We start from the raw sequence: 21,003 nt of genomic DNA, 5'->3' as shown, positions 1-21,003 counted from the left end.
GCGGCGGTGGGGATGGCGGCGGGGGGGAAGGTGGCGGCGGCGAGGGCGGCGTGCTCGCGATGGCGGCGCCGAGTCGCCCCGAGCGGAGCACGGCCAAGGGTCTGAGACGCGGGGAGGGCGGGGCGGGAGGTCGTCGTGGGGGCGTGGGGGCGCGGAGGCGGCGTGCGGGGACGCGCGGAGGGCGTTGGTGGTGTGTGGGAGGTGGGCGAGGGAGAGCTGAGGCGGCCGGCGGTGGTGGCGGGAGCAGCGGAGGCGACGGCGTCGGAGGGGGTGGGGGGGAGGGAAACGGCGGCGGCTGTGGCGGAGACAGCGGCAGCGGCGGTGGCGAGGGCCTAGCCTGAGGGGGAGGGGGTGGGGGAGGGGATGAGGAACGGTGAGGGCGGCTGGGGCGGCCGGGAAGGCAACACAGGCGAGGCGCGGCGCACCTCAAACTCGAGCGAGTAGCGGGAATATCACCCGCTGCTCCGGCGGGAGATTGCTCCCCCGCCGCCCCCTGGGTCACCCCGAGTGACCTCGCAGCCCACGCCGTGAGGCGCTGCTGTCAGAGGGGTTTATCACCGCCGTATCCACCCCACACTGGCCGCCGAGGGGCCCGGCGGGCTGAGGCGCGCGAGGCGGCTTTTGCTCCCGCGGGGCGGCTCTACCCGTCTCAGCACGGCGTCCCGAGGTGTAGCCGTGTACCTGGCGGCAGGGCCATCACTCACGCGCCTACTCGCGGCACGAGGGAAGGTGTGACGCGACCGTGAGAGGCGAGATGGGTGATGGCGAGACAGTCGTTTGGCCCGTTTGAGGCTGAAAGGATGACCGCGGACGATGAGGGCGACGATTCATCGCGGCTACTGAGCAGGCAAGGTCCGGACCTACAGGATGGAGGGGCGAGTAGTGAGACTCGGGACCATATCTTCGCGTCGAGAGACGAAAATCCGGATTGTTGGCGCCAGCCGCCGCCGGCCGCCGAACGTCACTTAAGGGAACTGCGCGACGACGACGACATTTCTGAGGTGGAGCGTTCACCACCGCCCTTCCCATGGTGTTTGCCGGTCGGGGGGGCGTCGGCAGCACCGCCGTTCCGCGCGGATGTTGCAAACGGTGGCTCGGGGCACCTATCTCGGCAGCCCCGGGGCGGGAGCCGAGGAGGGGCAGCCGTTGCGGTGGCGCCATCGCAGCTCGGCGGCGCGTGGGGAGCCGAGCGGCTCCCAGCGATCCCGCGAGAGAAGGGCCCGCATCCGTCCCGGATGCCGCGCCCACGCTGCCCGACGCAAGCGCCAGATGGGAGAGGAGGTTGGCAGCCTTTCTGGGTTCGGACTTTTTGCGGGGTATGGTATGGTAGCGTCGGCGCCCTGGCGCCGCGACCATACCCCCCCACGCGCACAGGACGACCCCTGTGAGGATGAGGACCTTACCTCCCATCCGGCGATTGCGTCGGGCGGGGGGGGACAGTAACCGTCGTGTTAGGCCGTCCGGTCGTGCGGCACGTGTTCGCGCGATGCAGTCTGCGCGAGGTGACCCGCCGGCAATCGTGCTCACCCCTCAGAGCATGTCCGCAAAGGCCGCCAGGGCCTTGCGTGCCGGCGCAGGCGCGGGCGCAGGCGCGGGCGCAGGCCGGTGCGAGCGCGGGCGCGGGCGCGGGCGCGGTCTCCGCCGGCGCCGCCTCCGCCATGGTCACCTCGGGCGCGGGCGCGGGCGCGGTCTCCGCCGGCGCCGCCTCCACCATGGTCACCTCCGCTGGAACCATGGTCACCTCCGCTGGAACGGCCTCCGCCTCCGCCGCCTCCGCTGGCGCCACCTCCGCCTCCGCCATCGCACGCCGCCCTCCGCGCCATAGCTGGCCAAAGGCACGCGCACGAGCGGTACGCGCGCCAACAGCTCATGCCCCGCGCGCTTCGCGAGCCACGACGGCGATTTGAATCGAAAGGCAGAATCAAAGACATCGGCATCGAGCGCCGCGTTGAGGTCCGAGAAGAAGGTGGAGCGCGCGTGGACGAGACTCGCGCAGGCCTCGCGATAGAGCTCGGTCCGTCCTGCAGGACCATCGTGGCGACAGTTTTGAGCGGCTTCAGCTTGCTGAGATCGTGGTCGTCGCCACGGAAAGCGTCGCTTGTCGGAAGCCTCCCGTCCATCATGCGGACGGCATGCGGTGCAATCGCAGCGTCGAGCTGTGCGATGCAAGACGCAAGCGTACCAGCGCAGCAGCTGCGCACAGCGGCGCGCTCGGCGTCGTCGGGCAGCGAGCTGTCCAGGAGCCGAAGTTGAGGCGGCGTCGCGGCGAGAAGGCCCGCGACAGTATCGAAGCGGCCGGGGCCGCCGTGAGTCGGCATCGTGTCCGCGGCTGTGTACGGCGGCTGTGTACTGGGTTCGAACCCTGTTGTAACGTGGCCGCTCCAGCGATTGACCATACCCCCCCACCCGTCGAGCAGGCCGCCTCCGGCGGCCAGGACCATACCCCCCCACCCTTTTGGCGCCGACCCTACCATACCTCACCCCGCAAAAAGTTGGAATCCTGCGCTTCGAGGTGCAAGAGAGAACTTGTCGCGCCCTTTGTATTTAGCGGGAGGAAGCCAGGTGGGGTTTAGCCCAATGTGTATGTTTCATGCAAATTAAAATTATAAGGGGACCCTCACGCGAGCTACGAATTACCACAATTGCATCCTGGGAAGCTTGGCGCGACTGCCTCACGCCGCACGTCGCAATCAGCTCCTCTCCCCCAGCACTTGCCCGCAGCCTCGCCCTCTGTCCGCTCGTTTCCAAAGAAGAGGTGGACGCACGACCAGTCGAGCGCGCCCGCTAGGCTCGCGAGCGGCTTGACGGTGGTGCCGGAGCCAAAATGCGCAATGGAGAGGGAGGAGAAGCAGCCCAGCGCGTGCAACCTTTGGCAGCACAAAGCCGCGCCAGACGTCCGTCCGCCAGCTCCGGAGCCGCTCCCTCGCAGCCCTCGAAGCGCTCCTCGTCCCACGCGATCAGGTAGCCCAGCCACATCACCTCGACCGCCCGCTTGCGAGCCGCCTCCGGGAAGAGCTCGTGCGACTGCGGCGACCACTCCGCCGCCTTGAGGACCAGCCTGGCCACCTCCGACCGCCTCGGCCGCTGGCTGCAGGTTGGCCGGCCTGATGTGAAGAAAGGCGAGAGGCATGGGGTGTCGAGAGGGGGGGTGGGGGGGGGGAGTGCGGGGAGGGTGTCCATGTTTCATGCAAATTAAAATTCAAGGGGTCTCTCAGCGAGCCACGAATTACAACAATTAATTGCATCCTGGGAAGCTTGGCGCGACTGCTCAATGTCGTGGAGAACTCCGTGCGCGGCTGGGCACAACATGCGGCGCATCGCCGTCATCGGCTCTGGGATCACAGGTGTCACCACTGCCCGGGCCCTCCTCGCTCGCGGATTTGAGGTCACCGTCTTTGACCGGCACCGCTATGCGGCCATGGAGACGTCGTTTGCCAACGGCGGGCAGCTGTCGGCATCCAACGCCGAGGTGTGGAACTCGTGGAGCACCCTCCTGAAGGGCATCAAGTGGATGACGCAGCGCGACGCGCCGCTGCTCGTGAACCCGACTCCGTCGTGGCACAAGCTCTCCTGGATGAGCGAGTTTGTGTCGCAGATACCCAACTATCGATCGAACACGATCGACACGGTCAAGCTCGCCATCACAGCGCGCGAGCTCCTGATACAGCACGCCGAGGCGTACGGCTTCGACTTCAACCGCGAGGACCGCGGCATCCTCCACGTGTACGAGGTCAGTCGCACTCTCCCTCGCACCCTCGCACTCTCCCTCCCACTCTCTCTCCCATTGTCTCTCGCACTCAGGACCCAAAGGAGTTTGCGCACGCCACGGAGGTGACCAAGCTGTACCTCGAAGGCGGTCTCGAGCGGCACGCCGTCAGCCCGGAGGCCGCCCTGGCCACACTCTCTTGACCTCTCCTCTCTTGAGCTCTGCCTCCGATTGCCCCCCTCTCTAGCCCCGCCTCTCCAGCACCGCCACCAGCGCCACCACCTCGACGCCAGCATCCTCGCCGCCGCCTCCCTCGCCTCCACCAGGCCTCCACCTCCCTCACCTCCACCTCCCTCACCTCCACCTCCCTCACCTCCACCTCCCTCACCTCCACACTCACCTCGCCCCGCCGCCCTCGCAGGAGATCGCCCAGCTCGAGCCCGCGCTCGCCACCAAGAGCAGCGCCTTTGTCGGCGGCTTCTTCACGCCCTCCGACTTTGTGCGACCACGCCCCTCCGCCCGAGACGCCCGAGCCGGCCCACACCAACCTACCAAGCCCACCTCCCCCATGCTATTGCTGCGGCTGCGCTCTGCGGCCCTACCTCAGCTGCCCTACCTACTGGCCACGTCCCCGCGCGCAGACCGGCGACATCCACCGGTACACCGTCGGCCTGGCCACCGGCACCGAGAAGCACGGGAGGTGGACTTCCGCCTTCCTCCCCTGCCCACCCGCCGACACTCCCCGAGAGTAGGCATCGAGGAGCAGGGCGTCAACTTCGAGCTCGGCACGGCCGTCGAGCGCCTCTCACACCACGCTGGAGGCGTCGACGTCGTCCTCGCGCGCGGCGAGGGGGAGGTGAGATCCCACGAGATCCCGCGAGATCCTGCGAGATCCCACGAGATCCCACGAGATCGCCTGGGATGGCCTGGGATTGCCCGAGATGGCTCGAGACGACTCGAGCTGTCGTCGCTCTCACGCCTCCCTAGGGGTAGGTCGCGCTTCAGGGCCTCTCTCACCACACACACACACGCAAACACGCACGCGCGCACGCACGCGCGCACGCACGCGCGAGCACAGACCGACGCACACAGACCGACAACGACACCGTGCACCGAGAGAGCAGACCCCGCCTGACGCCACCTGCCGTGCTGCAGAGCGGCGCCCCTCAGAGCGAGACGTTCGACGGAGTGGTCGTCTGCGCGGGCGTCCGCTCGCGCGACTTCGCGGCCCAGCTGGGCGACCGCCCCGTCAATCTCGGGAGAACCTCGGCGGATGTCGGGGGCATCTCGACCCGCTGCGACTCCAGGCGACCGAGTCAATGTCTACCCCGTCAAGGGCTACTCGATCACCGTCAACATGAAGGACGAGGCGAGCCAGCGCGCGGCGCCGTGGGTCTCGCTGCTGGACGACAAGGCAAAGATCGTCACGTCGCGGCTCGGGAGCGGCCGCGTCGTCGCGGGGACGCCGCGAGATTGCGCGAGGTTGACGCGAGGTCGGCTGCGAGTAGGAGCGACCGCTTCCGCATCGCCGGCACGGCTGAGTTTAACGGGTACAACTATGACATCCGGCAGGAGAGCTGACTCGCGGCACCCTCGGCTGTACCTCGGCTGACCTCGGCTGACCTCAGCTGACCTCGGCTGACCTCGGCTGACCTCGGCCAGGACCGCATCGACCCGCTGATCCGCTGGTGCGAGGACAACTTCTAGATGCGGGACACAGATCCGTGCACATCCCAACCGCGGCATATGCGTACTCACTCCACTGAGCTGAACCCGTTCTGTCGCGTGTGCACGAGACCCCGTACTAGTACGTACACACATTCCGGCTCACACACCCCGAAGTGGTCCGCATCCCCCTGACTCCGCGTGTCACTTGATGCCGTCGTAGGACAACTTTCCCGACCTGTCGACCGTGAGAGCGTCGCTCTGCTGGCCGGGCTCGGTCTAGGAGCCTTGCAGGAGCCTTCCAAGAGCCTTCCCGTAGGTGAGCGTCACCCCGTGGGCCGGGCTCCGGCCGATGATGCCGTCGATGGTGCGCGTCGGCGGGCGTCACTGAAGAGAGACTGGCTGTGGCGAAATCAGTCTCATTCATTCCTTGATGAGGTGCCGCGCGTCGGGGCGGGCGCGCAGCCAGGCGCCTTTTTCCCTCCCTTCTGTTCTCTCCGCCCCCTCCCCACTTCTGCCCTCTTCCCTTTCTGCCTCAGTGAGAGCGTCTGTTCCCGCTTCTACGGATCTCAGCCGCGTCTCCTGTCGCTAGTAAGTGGGCGTGGATCGGGGCCCGAGATCTCTGGGCACTTCCTGCCACTAGGCGTCTTCTACAACACTGGCCACGGGCGTCTCGGCTGGAGTGCGGCCCGCGTCCCCCCGCCTCTCCGTTTCAGTCCCCCCGTCGCGATTACTGTTTCAGGCCACCTCGGCTGGACAGGAGCCGCACGTCTTCAGACGCCGTCCCCGTTTGTGGACTCGTGAGGCTTTCTTCTTAGGCATCTCGGCTGGACGCTCTCGGCCGCCACGGCGGAGATGGTGGCTGAGGCGGTGCTCGCTCAGGCGTGTGCTCGAGACCACCCGAGATCACCCACACCCGAGATCACACCCGAGATCACACACACCCGAGATCACCCACACCCGAGATCACCCACACCCGAGATCACACACACCCGAGATCACACACACCCGAGATTGCCGCCGACACCTGCAGCGAGACGCGCAAACGCCTACTCACGCCCACCGTCGCGTGGCACGGTTTAGCGATGCGGGCCTACCCCACCTCCCTCCGCTCCCTCCCTCGCATCCTCAACTTGCGTGTGCGGAGAGACGTCTCACCCTACCTGCCTTTCCTGCCGCCCTCCCAACGCCCAACCCGCCCTCCCCCCCCTCCCCTCCCTCACGGCAGGAGCGGGCCGGCCACAAGGGCCGCTTCTTCTCCTTCGCGTCCAACGCAGACAGCGGCGCGCAGAAGGGCGTCCACTTCGAGGGCGCCGGGCTCGACGGCGTCTGGCGCGAGATTAGACGAGATCGACCGGGATTCGCGGGAGTCGTAGCCGAGATGGTGCCCCGGGGTGGACGGCGAGTGGAGAAGCTGGTGGCGGCGAGAATGCTGCCACTGTTCTCTGGAGACATCCGAAATAGTGTGAGGTGGACATATCGAGTAGGCTGTCGTGGAAAAGGTCACCTTCGTTACCGCGCGCCCCTCAGCATAGGCGCGGCGGCGAGCGGTACGACTTGCTCTTCCAGCGCGCCGCGTAAACCTCTGGCAAACGCGCGCTCGCTACGTCGGCTGCGTGATGCCGGCTGGCGGTGGCATGTGGCCTTGGGTGCCCGTCTGAGGGACGTAGGGGCGCCGTGCACGCCTCGCTTCCGGGCGGCGGCGCACTTCTACACACGGCGCGCCCCTGAGGCGCGCGGCGGGAGTTCATGCTTATGACGTTCCTTGTTGGGTGTTGGCTTTTGGCGCATGGGCATACACTGCATGGCATGGCTGGTGTTTACTATTTACGCATGTTGTTTCATGACGCATGACGCATGTTAGTTGTTACGCACACGAAACCTTTCTCTCTCTCTCTCTCTCTCTCTCTCTCTCTCTCTCTCTCTCTCTCTCTCTCTCTCTCTCTCTCTCTCTCTCTCTCTCTCTCTCTCTCTCTCTGTACTCTGACTGTGTACCGACTCCCACCAGACCAGCGGCGCAGTCACGGGTCAAAATGAGACCGGTCAATGAAACTTATGACATCCCCCTGGTCTGGACGATTTTTTCGGTATCCGCGGCGAGATACCGCGGGATACCGCGGAATACCGCGGGATACCGGGAGATACCGAGATACCGGGAGATACGGAGATCCACCACGGGAGTCAGATACCTCGGGGATTACGCTCGAGATCGCCCGTCGCTGTACGGGTAGATACGCATACGGGGAGATACGGGGAGATACAGGGAGATAGAGGGAAATACGCGGAGATAGAGGGAGTGCGACGGTGTATCAGTCGCCTTATGCCACCGTTGCATATCCGGATATGCAAGACGGTGTATCAGTCGCCTTATGCCACCGTTGCATATCCACTGATACACCGTCGCAAAACTGCATTGGGTCTCGAGTTCGAATCCCGCAGTTCGACTCGGCGCAAAAACCCCAGACGGGCGTTGTCACTGGTTCGAAACCCACCTTAGCGTTCACCTGCTATCCGCCGGTACCCAGACCGGATGCATATATCTCCGCACGACCCAGTGAATGCAGTTTTGCGACGATGTATCAGTCGTCTTATGCCACCGTTGCATATCCGGATATGCAACGGTGGCATAAGGCGACTGATACGCAACGGTGGCATAAGGCGACTGATACACCGTCGCAGGGAGATACGGGGAGATAGCGCAAAAAATCGTCCAGACACAGGGCTGGTTCTGACCCCTATTTTTTCAACGCGTACTCGAGAGACCCTGGCGAGATTGTGGCACATCCCGAGAGTGCCCGGCTCTTAACCGGCGGCCTCGCGCCCCGCCGTGTCCACCGGGCCGAGGCCGGCAGGCCGGCGCCCGCCCAAGGTGGCGAAGCGCGTCGTCGAGTCCATAGTAAAAGTAGGAGCGGGTCCACTTGGAGACGACCCTCACCCAATCGCCTCGAAGGAGATGGATCGGCTCCATCGGCCGGCAGGCGTACCGTCGCGCCTCGAAGAGGATCACGTCCATGGACGACCACATGTAGCCGTACGCCATGTCCGCCTCCAGCGCGACGAAGAAGTCGACGGCCGCGAGCGACGAGGCGTACCGCAAGGGCACGAGGTCCTCGCGCGAGACAAAGTCGTACTTGCTGACGGAGCTAAGGTTGCGCGCGCGGAACGGCCGTGGGTCGTACCTCGCGCCGCCCACTACGTAGAGCGCCGACGCCCCGGGCCCAGGCCCCAGCGACCGGCGCCTGCTCAGCCGCGAGGCCCACTCCGCCTCATCCACCAGACAGTCGTGCAACGGGTGCGCCGCGCAGTGCGCGCGCCAGTCGGGCTCGAGCCTCGGGTGGATGGTGGTGTAGCCCAAGGGAAACCGCGCGCGCAGCCCCGACAGCACCTTGGACACCGCGCTGGCGACGCTCTGCGCCGGCCTCAGGCACCCCAAGACCACGCGCCGGCTCGCAAAGCCCTCGGCGTCGTCCGGAGCGTACCACCACCTCGCGTAGAAGCGACCGATGTCGACCGCGACTCCCGCCGCGGGGAGAGGCTGACTCGCCGCCGCGAGCGCCTGCTCAAAGGCGGCCAGGTTGCCATTTGCATGGTCGTTCACCTTGCGCCCCGTCAGCCGCGTGGCATTGATTCGGCGCGCAATGTAGCCCGAGGGCAGCTCCGAGAGGACTCGGAGACGAGCAGCGCGCAGCAGACAGGCTGCGAAATGCGGAGCGTCGTACAGCTGCTCAAAGCCGAGGGGCTGAGACCGGTTCTCTGCCCTGACGCCCATGCCGCCCCACATCGTCGGCAGCACGGCCTCATAGCGGTACCGCCGCGCCACGACCATGCCATCGACAAGGGACATCAGCTGGTTGTGCAGGCCGTTGCCCACGCTAAAGAGCAGGACACGGCGGACGGGCGGCGCCCCGGTGGTCCGCGTCGGACGCGGGTCGGCGGCGGCGGGGTGGGGTGCTCGCAGCATCGTCGCGTTGCACAGGTGCAGGGGAAACGTGGTTGACACGTGTCACGAGATCGCGGCGGCCGTGACTCTGAGCGTGACGGTCGGTCACCGGTCAGTCCGAGCCTGGCTGTTCTTCACCTTCCTAACTAACTAACTAAGCGGTTGTAGCTATCTACCGGTGTGTGCGCGCGCGGCGTGTGGATTCCCCTCGATAGGGATCTACTATTAAATATTAAAAGCTGGTTTTCTTAACTTCTGAGATTAGCAGGAGCTGTGCAGGCTGCCTCACTCAGAGCGCCGCGCGCCAGACCACTCGAGAACACAGACTACCCCCAGGTCGCGCCCAGCCCGCAGCCCCCCACAAAGGGCGAAGACAAATGGACGTACGATCGAATCGACGGGGCACGACGAACGGGGGAGACGGGAGAGGACGCGACGACAACGCCAAGACAGCATCAAAGAGAGCACGTGCAACGAGACCGAACGCGACGAACATAGCTCGGCGCTACCCTTCAGAACATTATACCTAGGCAAGGAGCCCTTTAAGCGGGCCGCCGGAGACAAGCCCAGTCGTTCGCTTTCTTTCTCTATCTATCAAAAAGGTGCTCCAAGAGTGGTGCTCTTGGGAAGGTTCCTCCTTTCCGCTCCCCCCCCGCAAGGCGCGAGACACAAAAAAGAGCATCAACGGTGTTGTGGGCCGCTCGGATCGACGCGCTCATGCGTCATGCATCATGGCGGGAACAAAGCAACAAACTCACTCAACCAATACACACAGCTCTCGAGCCCAGGAGCGACGACCCCCTCTTGAACGAACTTCTCTTCCTCGCGCCAGTCGCAGTCCCGACACCTGCGACCACAATGTTGTTTTTCGAGAGTGGCATCTGATCTCCGCGCTCCCCCCACCCCCACGCCCCAGCCCGACCGCTCCCCCTCCGGCCGCCTTTCCACTTTCCTGATTCGCCAGCACGCGGGTAAATTAACTAACACGAAAAAAACATGTGGCCCCTGCAGCTGCGCGCGTGAATCTCTCGCGCGCCGACTCAATACCACACATACCGTTATGTACTGCCCGGTAGACCAATACTCGGGAGGGGCCGGGTGGGGTTTTGCCAACCGCCCAATCGACGGTGCCCCAAACCGGGCAAACCTCTCACGCGAGCTTGACCGCCTTTGCCTGCGTCGGCGTGGCGCCGACGGCCGAAACCGCGGCCTCGCCGCCCTCCGCCACCTCGACGAGCAACTTGCCGATGTGGCCTCCGGTGAACATCTTGACCATCGCCGGACCAAAGCCGCCGATGCCGCGCTCGACCTGATGATTCGTCACTGACTCGTGAGGTGCTGCCGCTGCCGGGTCGCAAAAAGCTACTCTTCATACTGCCCATCTCTCCATGCAGATTCATTGCTGATGCGGTGCCTGCTCGGCGAGCGCCACCTTGCGCCGCCAGCGGAGCCAGAGCAAGTGCAGGATGGCGAACGGCAGCTTGTGCATGTAAAAGAGCACATTGTAGCCGACCATGCTAGCGCCGCGCTCCGCCAGCTTGAGGTACCTAATTCATCATCCACTCGAGTAAGTGATGAAGTAATCGCCGCCGCCGCGCTCCGCCGGCTGGAGGCACTCGCTCGGGCCACGCACGGTGCCCACGTTGAGGTTGCCGTTGTACTGCGACGACGCGCCGCAGATGACGACGCGCCCGCCGCGGTTGAGCCGCTTCAGCACCTCGTCGAGGAGCGGGCCGCCCACCTAATCTCGTGCGACAGATCTGCGTCGTCTCGAGTGCCAGTTCGGGATCGGCGTCCGGCGTCTCTGCCCACCGTGTCGAAGTAGAAGTCGATCCCGTCCGGGCAGAGCTCGTCGAGCTGCTCGCCTAGGAAGGGTCGAGGAAAGGTCCCGGAAAGGTCGAGGGAGCGACCCCGCCCGGGCGTCGAGCTCGCCCGCCGGCCGCTCCGCCTTGTAGTCGACGCAGCCCGCCAGCCCGAGAGCGCTGGTGCAGTAGGCCGCCTGGGAAAGGTCCGGGGAAGGTCGAGGAAAGGTCGAGGAAGTGCCGGAGCCCGAGAGTGCCGGTGCAGCAGGCCGCCTTGGCGGGGCCCCCGGCGACGCCGATGGTGCGCGCACCCGCCACCTTTGCCAGCTGCGCCGCCACGCTGCCCGTCGCGCCCGTCGCTCCGCTCACCAGCGCCGTCTCGCCGCGGCGGGGCGGCCGTGCGACGGCGTGCACCCCGACCCAGGCGGTGATGCCGCTCGTGATCCCGAGGATGCCGAGAAAGGCGGTGGGGGGCACGCCCGGCAGCGAGATCATCGGCATCAGCATCGCCGCCTGCTCGGCGCTCAGCTTGGCGACCGTGCACGCGCCGAGCCTGCATGAACACTCCCGAGTGAAGACGCGGCAGTGACTACACGGGCAGTTATCACCGCTGAGTACAGCGGAGTACGTCTCCTCTCGAGAGCGAGGCGGACGACGCGGATCTGTGTTGCGCATCTAGGCCGACGAGCATGCCCATCACGCGCGAGCCGGGCCGGAGCTGGACGCACAAGAGGGGACGAGGTGAGTGGGAGCGAGTGACTGAGAACGAGCGAGCGAGTGGGTGAGAGAGAGGAGGGAGAGACTTTGCCTTGGGAGAGGCCGAGGCGATGACGCGACCGTAGCCGACGGCGGGGAGCGTGTCGCCGAGGGAGATTGCGCCGTGGTACGCCTTCTCGTCCAGCATCGTGCGCAGAAAGGCATCGACCGAGAGCATCTCCACCTGGACCAGCGCCTCGCCCTGCGGCGAAGAGAGTGACCTCTTGCGACGCGGAGGCGGGCGAAGGCGGATTTGCGAGCGAATGCAGGGCTGGAGTGGGAGAGCCGGCACCTCGTCCAGCTCGGTGTCGATCTCGATCTGCTCCTGCAGCGCAAAGTCGTCGACGGAGACAAGGCCGTTTGGGCGCGCTCGGAGCTCCCAGCTCGAAGACGAGATGACGCGAGGCAGCGGCGGAGGCGATTCCTGCTTGCTGCTGACGAGGTTGCCCATGAGGGAAAGGGATGAAGTGCAGCCGAGCGATGAAAATGCGCGAAAAGCGCGCCGGCAAAAGAATTTTACCTCTTTTCTTTTTTTGAGCAATTCCTCGCTGCGGCGCAGGACGAGGGCACATTCGGCGAGTGGCTCGACGAGCTACCCTTCGAGGTGGCTGCGGCGACCGCCCGGCTGCTCAAGCACCACGCGCGCTCCGGCGCGTGGGTCGAGGCGTCGAGCTCTCGCCCGGCAACCCTAGCCAGGCCTCACACGCTGGCCGCGACCGCGACCGCTCGAGCCCGAACTGCCCGTCAGACATGTCGGAATTGTCGGAGAATAGCGACTAGCACACCTCTGAGTCCCAGAAACCCGAGGAGTCACACAGTCCACCTGTGTGATGCACGCCCTGCGAGCGGGGCGGGGTGCGCACTGTCCCTCTGTGTTCATGTGCGTCGCCCATCTCTCCCTGGAGATGACTGCTCTATTTATTTATAAGACCAAGGCGCGGGCGGCGGTGCTCGCCGGCGCTCGCGGCGCTTCGGTGCTCGGGCGCGCTCATCATTGTGGTCGTTCAGGGCGGCTTGCACAGCGCCCGCACACACACACTCACACACACACACGCGCGCGCACACACACACACACACACACACGCACACACACACACACACACACACATGCACACACACACACACACACACACACACACACACACACACACACACACATGCACATGCACACACACACACACACATGCACAGACACACAGCCCCTTCCCCTTTCCCCTTCAAGCACCTCTAGCGAAGCCCACAGAGTGGGAGACTCCTATCACCGCCCCTGCCACCCAGCACGGCGTGAGCCTTGGCCGCCTCTGTCAGTGTGCCCGTGATAGTGAGAGACTGTGAGAAGCCGGAGGAAGGTCGCTAGTCGAGAGAGATCGCCAGTGGAATAGGGAGTCCACCCAGTGACAGTGCTGCGAACCTGTCGCTGTCCCTTTTGTCAGGAGCAGGAGAACTAGGAGAGCGCAAGCAGGGGCTAAAAAGCCTCGTGAGGGGATCGAACCCCCGACCTTAGCATTACAAGTGCTACGCTCTGCCACTAAGCTAACGAGGCTGGACTTTCGAACCGCAAGCCACTCGGTCGAGGGAAGGCGCTCGAGCGGCGTAAGGTCCGAAGAGATCTGCAAAAACCTCACGCAGGCACTTCGGTAGTTTATAATGTCAGAGAGAGAGAGAGAGAAAGAGAGAGAGAGAGAGAGAGAGAGAGAGAGAGAGAGAGAGAGAGAGAGAGAGAGAGAGAGAGAGAGAGAGAGAGAGAGAGAGAGAGAGAGAGAGAGAGAGAGCGAGAGATGAGTGAGGAGAGAGAGAGAGAAAAGCTTTGTAAGAATTTCAAAAACAAAGAACGGAGTTCGTTCTTCTTTTCTTTCTTACCAGCGGCATGGCAGGCTCCGCGCCACGCCGCTACCGCAAGCCCATCGGGCGGTCGTACACCTCCGAGAGCGACGCATGGTCCGCCGCGCACGCCGAGCTCCCGCTGCACGAGAACCCGCACACGCTGCTGCCGTATGTGCGCTGCCCGCTCGGGCGGCCGCCCGCGGCAGACGCCGCCGGCGCAATCGCCGGCGCCGGCGAGGACCGCCGCGGCGTGTCGGTGGTCCACGGCCAATCGCGGCTGCTCGCGCGTTCGGCCGCGGCGCGCGCCGGCGACTCGGCGACGCCACCGGGCGACCGCGAGCGCATGCTGCAGGGCCTGACCGACGCCGGCGCAGCCGCGCCGCCGAGCCTTGTCGATGAGCTCGTCGCCGACGAGAGGGAGGCGGCGGCCGCTGAGGCGCGCTGGGACGCGTTTGCGGGGAATTGCGTCGCCAGCTGCCGCGCCTTTGCTCCGCCGAGCGACGGCGGAGGAGCGCTGCTGCTGAGTGCGTCGGGCGGAGGCCTCGACTCGCTGGCGCTTCTCGGCCTAGATCGGCTGGGCGGCTGCCGCTGCCTCGGCGGCTTCAGCCTGCCCGCCGGCCGGCGGATTCGGCAAGTGGCGGTCGCGCCGCTCGGCGCCTGCACCGGCCTCGGCCTCGCGCGGAGCCACAACTGGCTCCATTTCGTGCGGGTGCAGCCGGCCGGCGGCGGCGGCGGCGGCGGCGGTGGCGGTGGCGGCGGCGGCTCGAGCGACGCCGCGCTCTCGTGCGCAGCGGTGAGCACGTTCGGGAGTCGAGTGCTGCACGCCGCCCTCAACCCGCGCCTGCCCGGCGAGGCGGTTGCGCTTCTCGAGACTGGGCGCCGCCGCGCGCTGCAGCTCCGGGCGGATACACCAAGATGGAGCACCGACACCCGTCCCCCGCCCTCCCTGTGTAGGCACCTCAGTGTGCTGCGGCTCGAGCGGCTGCCGCCCGCCGCCGCGGCGCTGTCTGCGTCGCCGGCGGGCAGAACCGCAGGCTGGAGGGAGCCGCGCTTGGCGGCGCGGCTGCCGTGGCAGGTCAATCTAGATAGTTGGAGAGGTGGAAAGCACGGTTCTGGCCGGCGGTTGGACACCGCCAGGCGGTACGGGTGGATGGCAGCGAGGCGGGGAGACGCACTGGAGCGGCACACAGACACACACACACACAAGGCGCGTTGCCCGCTGACACTGCCGCGTCAGTCTGGCGCGCTGGAGAGGCCGGTGCACCTAGCAGCTCCTCCGAGCATCCCCCGACCGCCCGCAGGCCGAGCTGGCGCGCTGGAGGGCCCCGCCGGACGCGTCGCTTCGCTGGGGCAGCGCCGAGTTCGGCGAGCACCCGAGGACGCTGCTCGTCGCGGGACGGGCCTCGCTGCACTGCTCAGACTTGCGCGCCGGCCCCGCCGAACGCGCGACGCTGCTGCTCGACCTCGAGCAGGCGTGGTCGCGATCTCGCGCGATCTCCCGCGATCTCCCGCGACCTCCCGCGCTCTCCCGCGCTCTCCCGCGCTCTCCCGCGCCCTCTACTACCCTTCTCGCGTGATCTCGCGTGCCCTCCCACGCGATCTCCCCCCCGATCTCCCCCCCGATCTCCCCCCGATCTCCCCCCTCCTTCACGCGGCAGGCCGGGCCTGCGTGGAGGCAGCTGGACGGCCTCTGTGCCATGGCGACGCCGCCGCCCGCGCGCGGGTACGGAGGCAGCCTCGGCGCCGGCGCGGGCGGCCTCGTCGCCCTAGCCTCGCCGCACTCTCTCCTCCTCTACGACGTGCGCTGCTTGCGCGCGCCACGGCAGCAGTGGAACCTGCCGCCGACTGCCGGCAGCTTTGGCCGAGCCGCGGCCACGGCCTCGCCCCGAGGGTCTCTTCTTCAGTGTCAGCGCTGCTGGTCCTGGGCCTAGAAGCCGCACACGCCTCCTTGTCTTCCAGCTAGTGCGCGGGTCCAGCCGTAGTCTGCTGTGTTCGCCGCCTTCGGAGCCCGCGGATGCGCGCGGTGCTCTTAGCAGACGGCGCGTAGCAGACGGCGCGGGGCCGTGCTCCCGCCCCGACACTGTGGCGTGCTCGCACCGTAGGCTCCTAGGCGGTTGGCCGGAGCCGCGCGGCCTCCTTGGCTTCGCGGCCGATGCCCTCTCCGTCGAGTTTGTCGAGCGAGGCACGGGCCGTGCCTGGGCTTTCCCAGTAGACGGCGGCTGCGAGCCGGGGTGGGTGTGTGACAGGGTGGGAGGCGGCGGCGACGGAAGAGGAGGCGGCGGCAGAGGTGGCGGAAGAGGAGGCGGAAGAGGAGGCGGCGGAGGCAGCGGCGGCGGCGGCGGCGGCGGCGGAGGAGGAGGAGGAGGAGGAGGAGGCGAGGAGGGTCGAGGCGTGCTGCTGGGGGTCGGCGCAGGCCCTTCGTACGCCGAGCTCGTCTCGCCGCCCCCCCTGCCCTGGTCACTCGACCCGCAGCGGCGGCTGATGCGCTCGCTCGCTGCGTCGGCGACGGCGTGCGCGGGCGGGGCGGTGCCGTTGGCTGGCGCCGCTGTCCTTGCCGACGCCGCCGGGCCGCCGTCGCTGGTCCCCGCCCTCCCCCCTCGGACCGCGGGGGGCTCGAGACGACCCGAGATCAGCCGAGATTGCGCGAGATTAGGTCGCCCTTTCTTCGGACGGGAGGCTGCACCGGCTAGGGCCGCTCGCGCCGCATCTCCTCCTAGATGCGGAGCATGCACACCCGATGTAGAGGAGCCCTGTTCGGTTGCCTGCCGCTGTTTGTGTCGGCGAGTCCGAGTCGTTTCGAGACCTCGCGAGGGCCCCGCTCACACGTTGCACCTGTACTCGCTGTAGATGTATAGGCTTGGTGTCCACACACCCTGCGCTCATGCCCTAGGCACTCGCTGCCCGCGCCAGCCCGCAGGGAGGGGTCGGCCCGCGGCGGAGACCTTCCGGCGCGCGCCTCAGGAGCTGCCAGCGACGCCGCTCACGCCTAGATGCGGCATTCATCTCCCCAAATCTCCCCCTACCTCCCCGTACCTCGAGGCCTAGATGCGGGGCGGGGGGGGGGGTACGAGCCCGTGTCTTGCGGCCGGCTCTCGAGCAGACACGCGAGCAGTTTGACACCCCGCTGCACCCCGCTGCACCCCGCTGCACCCCGCTGCACCCCCGCTGCACCCCCGCTGCACCCCCGCTGCACGGCGCCACGTCCACCGCCCTCGGACTCCCGCACCGCCCTGACTCTGCCGCCTTCATGGCACAGGCCGCTCGCGCCGCGTGCGGAGATGCCGACGAGGCGCGCGACGCGAGAGGGGCGCCGCGTGCCGGCAGCTGCCCTCTTCTTGAGCGGCGGTCGCGGTGTTTCTTCCTTAGGGCGGCGGCGCGAGGGGCGGGGACCCATCCTCCCGAGGCTGGGCCGGCGTCGCCGAGGAGAGCAGCTCGAGCGATGGCAGCTCGAGCGATGGCAGCTCGAGCGGCAGCGGGTCGAGCGGCAGCGGGTCGAGCAGGGGCAGCACGAGCGGCGGCGGCGCGAGCGGCGGCGGCAGAGGGGCGCGGGGGAGGAGCGGGGCCGGCACGGCGGCGGAGGGGGCGCGCGCGCGGGGCGCGGAGGGCGGCCGGGAGGCGGACGGCTCTCGTGAGTCTACGGCGGACGAGGCGCGGCGCGCGGCCGCCGTCGACGCCATGCAGGAAGCAGCTCCTGAGCTAGCTAGTCATTCGAGTGGTTGGTTAGCCATCGGCCAAGGCGCGTGTGCGGAGACGCCTCCCTCCTCATCCTCCCGTCCTCCTCCCGCAGGAGTGCGCCTGCTGCCGCGGGGAGCTCGGCCGCAGGCTTGACCAGCGCGGCACCGTCGTCGACCAGCACAGCTGCGGTCTCACGGCCGAGGAGCGGAGGCGGCGCCGCGTTGCGGAGGGGAGGGTCGTCCCGCCTCACGACTGCGACGAGCTCGCTGCTCTCATCGACGCGCTCGTCTCGCCGCAGCCGGGCGCGCCGCCCTCCGCCGCCCAAGCGCCGCCGAGCGGTGGGGCGGGAGGGGGCGAGGGCGGCGAGGGCGGTGGAGGGGGCGGGGGCGGCGGCGCTGCCGGCGGAGGCGTTGGGAGCGGTGGCAACGGCAGTGGAGGTGAAGCTGACGGCGGCGCGGGCGGCGCGGGCGGCGGAGAGGGTCTGGCCGCGGCGTTGGCGGCGGACCAAGGGCTGCTGCCTGCTGGGTACGTGGCTGAGGCGGTGCGTCGGGTCTACCCAGACTACAAGGACGGCAGGAAGAGGCCGCCTAGATGCGGAAGACAGATCCAGATCTCCCCAGATCTCCCCAGATCTCCCCAGATCTCCCCAGATCTCCCCAGATCTCAAGGCCTAGATAGCCCGTGTACTAGCGCGATGCTCCGGAGACACACGGCACGAGAGACGCCTCGACTTGGCTGACTCTGACTTAGCTGACTCTTCCTTCGCGACGTAGGCCGAGGTACTTGCACCGCTACGTGGCACCCGACGGCGCCAAGCTGACGAGCCGCGCCAACGCGTGGCGGCATGCCGAGGCGGTGGAGCGAGCCAGGGCGGCGGAGGCGGCGGAGGCGGCGGCGGCGGCGGAAGAGGCGGAAGAGGCGGAGGATGCGGCGGCGGAGGCGGCGGAGGCGGTTGCGGCGGGGCCGGGTGCGGCGGCGGCGGGTGCGGCGGCGGGGGCGGCGCCGCGGGCTACAGCAGCCGTTTCGGGCGCGCAGCAAGCCGGCGAGCCGCCACTGCTCGCGCTGCTGGACCGTCTGTGGGAGGCGCAGGCGACGGAGGCGACGGAGGCGGCGGGCGCTCCGGCGGCGGCGGCGGGCGGCGGCGGCGGCGGCGGCGGCGGCGGCGGCGGCGGCGGCGGCGGCGGCATTGCCGATCAGGAGAGGGACGCCCTTCGTCCCTTTGGCGCGCGGCGGCTGCAGGTTCCTTGCGCAGACTCACCCACACACCGCCCACCCACACACACCGTTCACCCACCCGGCCGCATGGGCTTTGCACTATGAACGCCGTGGCGCTCCTGGGCCCCTCGGACGTGGAGTTGCGAGGGGCGCACCCCGTCGACCCGCGACTCCATGCGTGTGAAGACCTTCACTTCGCCATAGGCTCCCTCCGCGGCGGCGCGCCCCTTCCGGCGGCCCGGTGGCCCATGCAACCCGCACTTCGCCCCGCAGTCGGCAGCCGAGCGGCGGGAGAGCGCCGGCGCGCCCTCGCTCCCCTCAGAGCGAGACAGCACGCTGGAGATCGCTCGGAGCGGGCTCTCACTTGGCAGTTTTGGCCCTCGACGCCCGGCTCAGCCGCGGCGGAAGCGAAGGAGCAGCAGTGGCTTTTGATTGAGCGCAACGCAGTCGCAAGTTATGTATTTCAGAAGACTCTCTCTGCCGCGAATACACGTACTCTTATCGATATTTTATTTTTAGCGGGCTACTGTACGTGTGTGTATTGTGTATACAGTGTACGTGTGTGCATACAGTACAGTACGTCTAGAGGTGTCTACGGAGTACGTGTGCGTACACAGTGGGGTCGGCCGAGACAGAGACGGGCCTTATGCTTTTTCAGAACGGTACATTGCGCACTGCCAGTGCCACTGAGGCCTTCTTTCTCTTTTCACGCCATTCATTAGAGGCCCACGCATAGGACAGGAGCCATGGCCACCGGGAGCCAGTGAGGACTGGCAGTGCCACTGAGCTCACATGGCGAGGAAGGCGCGCGTCAGCTCGCGCGCGAGGTCGTGGTTGCCGCTCGCGCGGAAGATGCGCACGAGGTTGTAGGCCGCCTCGCGGGAGACGTCCTGCCCGCCCTCCTCAGTGGGGCCGGCGGCGCCCGCGTCGGCGGAGGCCGGGGCGGGTGGCGCGAGCAGGGCCTGGATGCCGGTGCGGGAGGGGTGAGGTGATGGCTTCTCCCGCACACACACTCAGCGGCGGGGCGCGCGAGGAGGGCCTGGATGTAGTACGGCACCGCGAGGTGCGTGAGTCCGAGGTGGTGGTACGCGCGGCCAAAGTTGTACGCAACCTCCTGCGGAGGAGGAGGAGGGCGAGAGGCTGCGTCAGCAGCTGCAGCGGCGGCTGCGGCGTGCGAGAAGGGGGTGGCGCGCGCGGCGCGCGCGCGCGGTGTGCGTGTGCGTGTGTGTGTGTGTGCGTGTGTGTGTGTGTGTGTGTGTGTGTGCGTGTGTGTGTGTGTGCGTGTGTGTGTGTGTGTGTGTGTGTGTGCGTGTGTGTGTGTGTGTGTGTGTGTGTGTGTGTGTGTGTGTGTGTGATGTGTGTGAGGTGTGTGAGGTGTGCGAGGTGTGTGAGGGGGTTGGGGTGGTGGTGGTGCTGTCTTCGCTCCTGCGGGTGCGTGGCGCTGCGCGTCTGCGCGTAGACGCTGAGCCACGAAGCGGCGACCAGCGCGGCGTGGCCGCGCGTCGCGCTCTTGCTCTTGCGCGACAAGCTCTCCTGCAGCTTGCAGGCGGCGAGGCAGAGCGGCAGCAGCGGCTCGGACGGGCGGCGAGCGTGCAGCGCGTGGTACTCGCCGACCGCCATGTCGAAGGAGCGCGCCTGATCTCACAAGCGGCACGCGTGAAGAGACGCCGTCCACAGGGCAAGCGCCTGCCCCCGCCCGCGCAGCTCCGCCATGAGGCAGCGGTGCGCGACGGCGAGCGTGATCGGCGGCGAGTCCTGGTGCTTGAGCAGCAGGCGGAGTGTCCACCGCTCGTCTGGCCTGTGACGCACCGCCGACAGGTGTACGAGGCCGGTGAGAGGGAACGAGTCACAAGTCAATCGCTCGTCGGGCCGCTTGAGTCTCGCGCGCGCCGCAACGCAATGGAAGAGCGCCCACGAGGCAGGCTCGCGCGGCGCGTGCGCGCAGAGCGCCTGCTGAGGAATGCATGACTGGATGACCCACCGTTCGTACACGAGGCGGCCTCGCGCGGGCCGGGCGCGGCGCAGCGCGCCCGCACATGCTCGTAGGCGGCGAGGGGCTCGTCGAGCGCGCAGCAGAGCTTGGCGAGCAGCCTAGAGGCGCGTTCCGAGACCCTTCCCAGAGGAGGCGCACCGCTCCCTCGCCGCACCTCGTACGGTCGCTAGAGGGCCCGCGCAGCGCGGCCAGCTGGTCCGGCTCGAGCTGCAGCCGCGTGGCCGGGGCAGACCTGGCGGTGCGGAGGAAGAGGTCGGCGGTGCGCTGCAGCTGCGCGTAGGCGGCCTAGCGTGGAGAGGCGTGTGCGCGCTCAAGTTCACTCATGGGCATGGCCAGCTGTTGATGCGCGTGGGCTGCGTAGAGCGGGGAGACGGGCGTGGGGGATGGGGGGGGGTGGCGCCGCTCGGGGGGATGCGCCGGGGCTGGA

At 67.5% G+C, this 21,003-nt stretch overlaps 5 protein-coding genes across 5 annotated transcripts; 2 read left to right on the top strand and 3 right to left on the bottom strand.

Annotated features, from left to right (window-relative positions):
- Positions 1 to 1,451: 1,451 nt before the first annotated feature.
- EMIHUDRAFT_217298 (hypothetical protein) lies at positions 1,452 to 2,396 on the bottom strand (the record flags this gene model as incomplete). The annotated part of the gene is made up of 3 exons (XM_005760956.1): positions 1,452 to 1,493; positions 1,846 to 2,021; positions 2,183 to 2,396. The coding sequence occupies 3 exons, from the start codon at positions 2,394 to 2,396 to the stop codon at positions 1,452 to 1,454; spliced, it is 432 nt and encodes a 143-aa protein (XP_005761013.1).
- Positions 2,397 to 3,264: 868 nt separating this feature from the next.
- EMIHUDRAFT_453035 (hypothetical protein) lies at positions 3,265 to 5,287 on the top strand (the record flags this gene model as incomplete). Its single annotated transcript, XM_005760955.1, has 8 exons — positions 3,265 to 3,730; positions 3,802 to 3,885; positions 4,128 to 4,205; positions 4,348 to 4,387; positions 4,459 to 4,562; positions 4,862 to 4,954; positions 5,043 to 5,134; positions 5,215 to 5,287. Exons 1-8 carry the CDS (start codon positions 3,272 to 3,274, stop codon positions 5,285 to 5,287), a joined length of 1,023 nt encoding a protein of 340 aa, XP_005761012.1. The 5' UTR covers positions 3,265 to 3,271.
- Positions 5,288 to 5,452: 165 nt separating this feature from the next.
- EMIHUDRAFT_217295 (hypothetical protein) lies at positions 5,453 to 6,952 on the top strand (the record flags this gene model as incomplete). Its single annotated transcript, XM_005760954.1, has 6 exons — positions 5,453 to 5,491; positions 5,595 to 5,618; positions 5,691 to 5,738; positions 6,015 to 6,053; positions 6,600 to 6,841; positions 6,907 to 6,952. The coding sequence occupies 6 exons, from the start codon at positions 5,453 to 5,455 to the stop codon at positions 6,950 to 6,952; spliced, it is 438 nt and encodes a 145-aa protein (XP_005761011.1).
- A 1,162-nt stretch (positions 6,953 to 8,114) lies between these two features.
- Positions 8,115 to 9,332, bottom strand: EMIHUDRAFT_105964 (hypothetical protein; the record flags this gene model as incomplete). The annotated part of the gene is made up of 1 exon (XM_005760953.1): positions 8,115 to 9,332. One exon carries the CDS (start codon positions 9,330 to 9,332, stop codon positions 8,115 to 8,117), a length of 1,218 nt encoding a protein of 405 aa, XP_005761010.1.
- Positions 9,333 to 10,461: 1,129 nt separating this feature from the next.
- On the bottom strand, positions 10,462 to 12,320 carry EMIHUDRAFT_217293 (alcohol dehydrogenase; the record flags this gene model as incomplete). The annotated part of the gene is made up of 7 exons (XM_005760952.1): positions 10,462 to 10,620; positions 10,744 to 10,858; positions 10,928 to 11,052; positions 11,124 to 11,176; positions 11,425 to 11,666; positions 11,917 to 12,071; positions 12,162 to 12,320. 7 exons carry the CDS (start codon positions 12,318 to 12,320, stop codon positions 10,462 to 10,464), a joined length of 1,008 nt encoding a protein of 335 aa, XP_005761009.1.
- Positions 12,321 to 21,003: the final 8,683 nt, after the last annotated feature.

This window comes from Emiliania huxleyi, assembly GCF_000372725.1.
Source record: "Emiliania huxleyi CCMP1516 unplaced genomic scaffold EMIHUscaffold_73, whole genome shotgun sequence".
Lineage (NCBI taxonomy): Eukaryota > Haptophyta > Isochrysidales > Noelaerhabdaceae > Emiliania > Emiliania huxleyi.
This window is presented reverse-complemented; position numbering and strand designations above follow the sequence as displayed.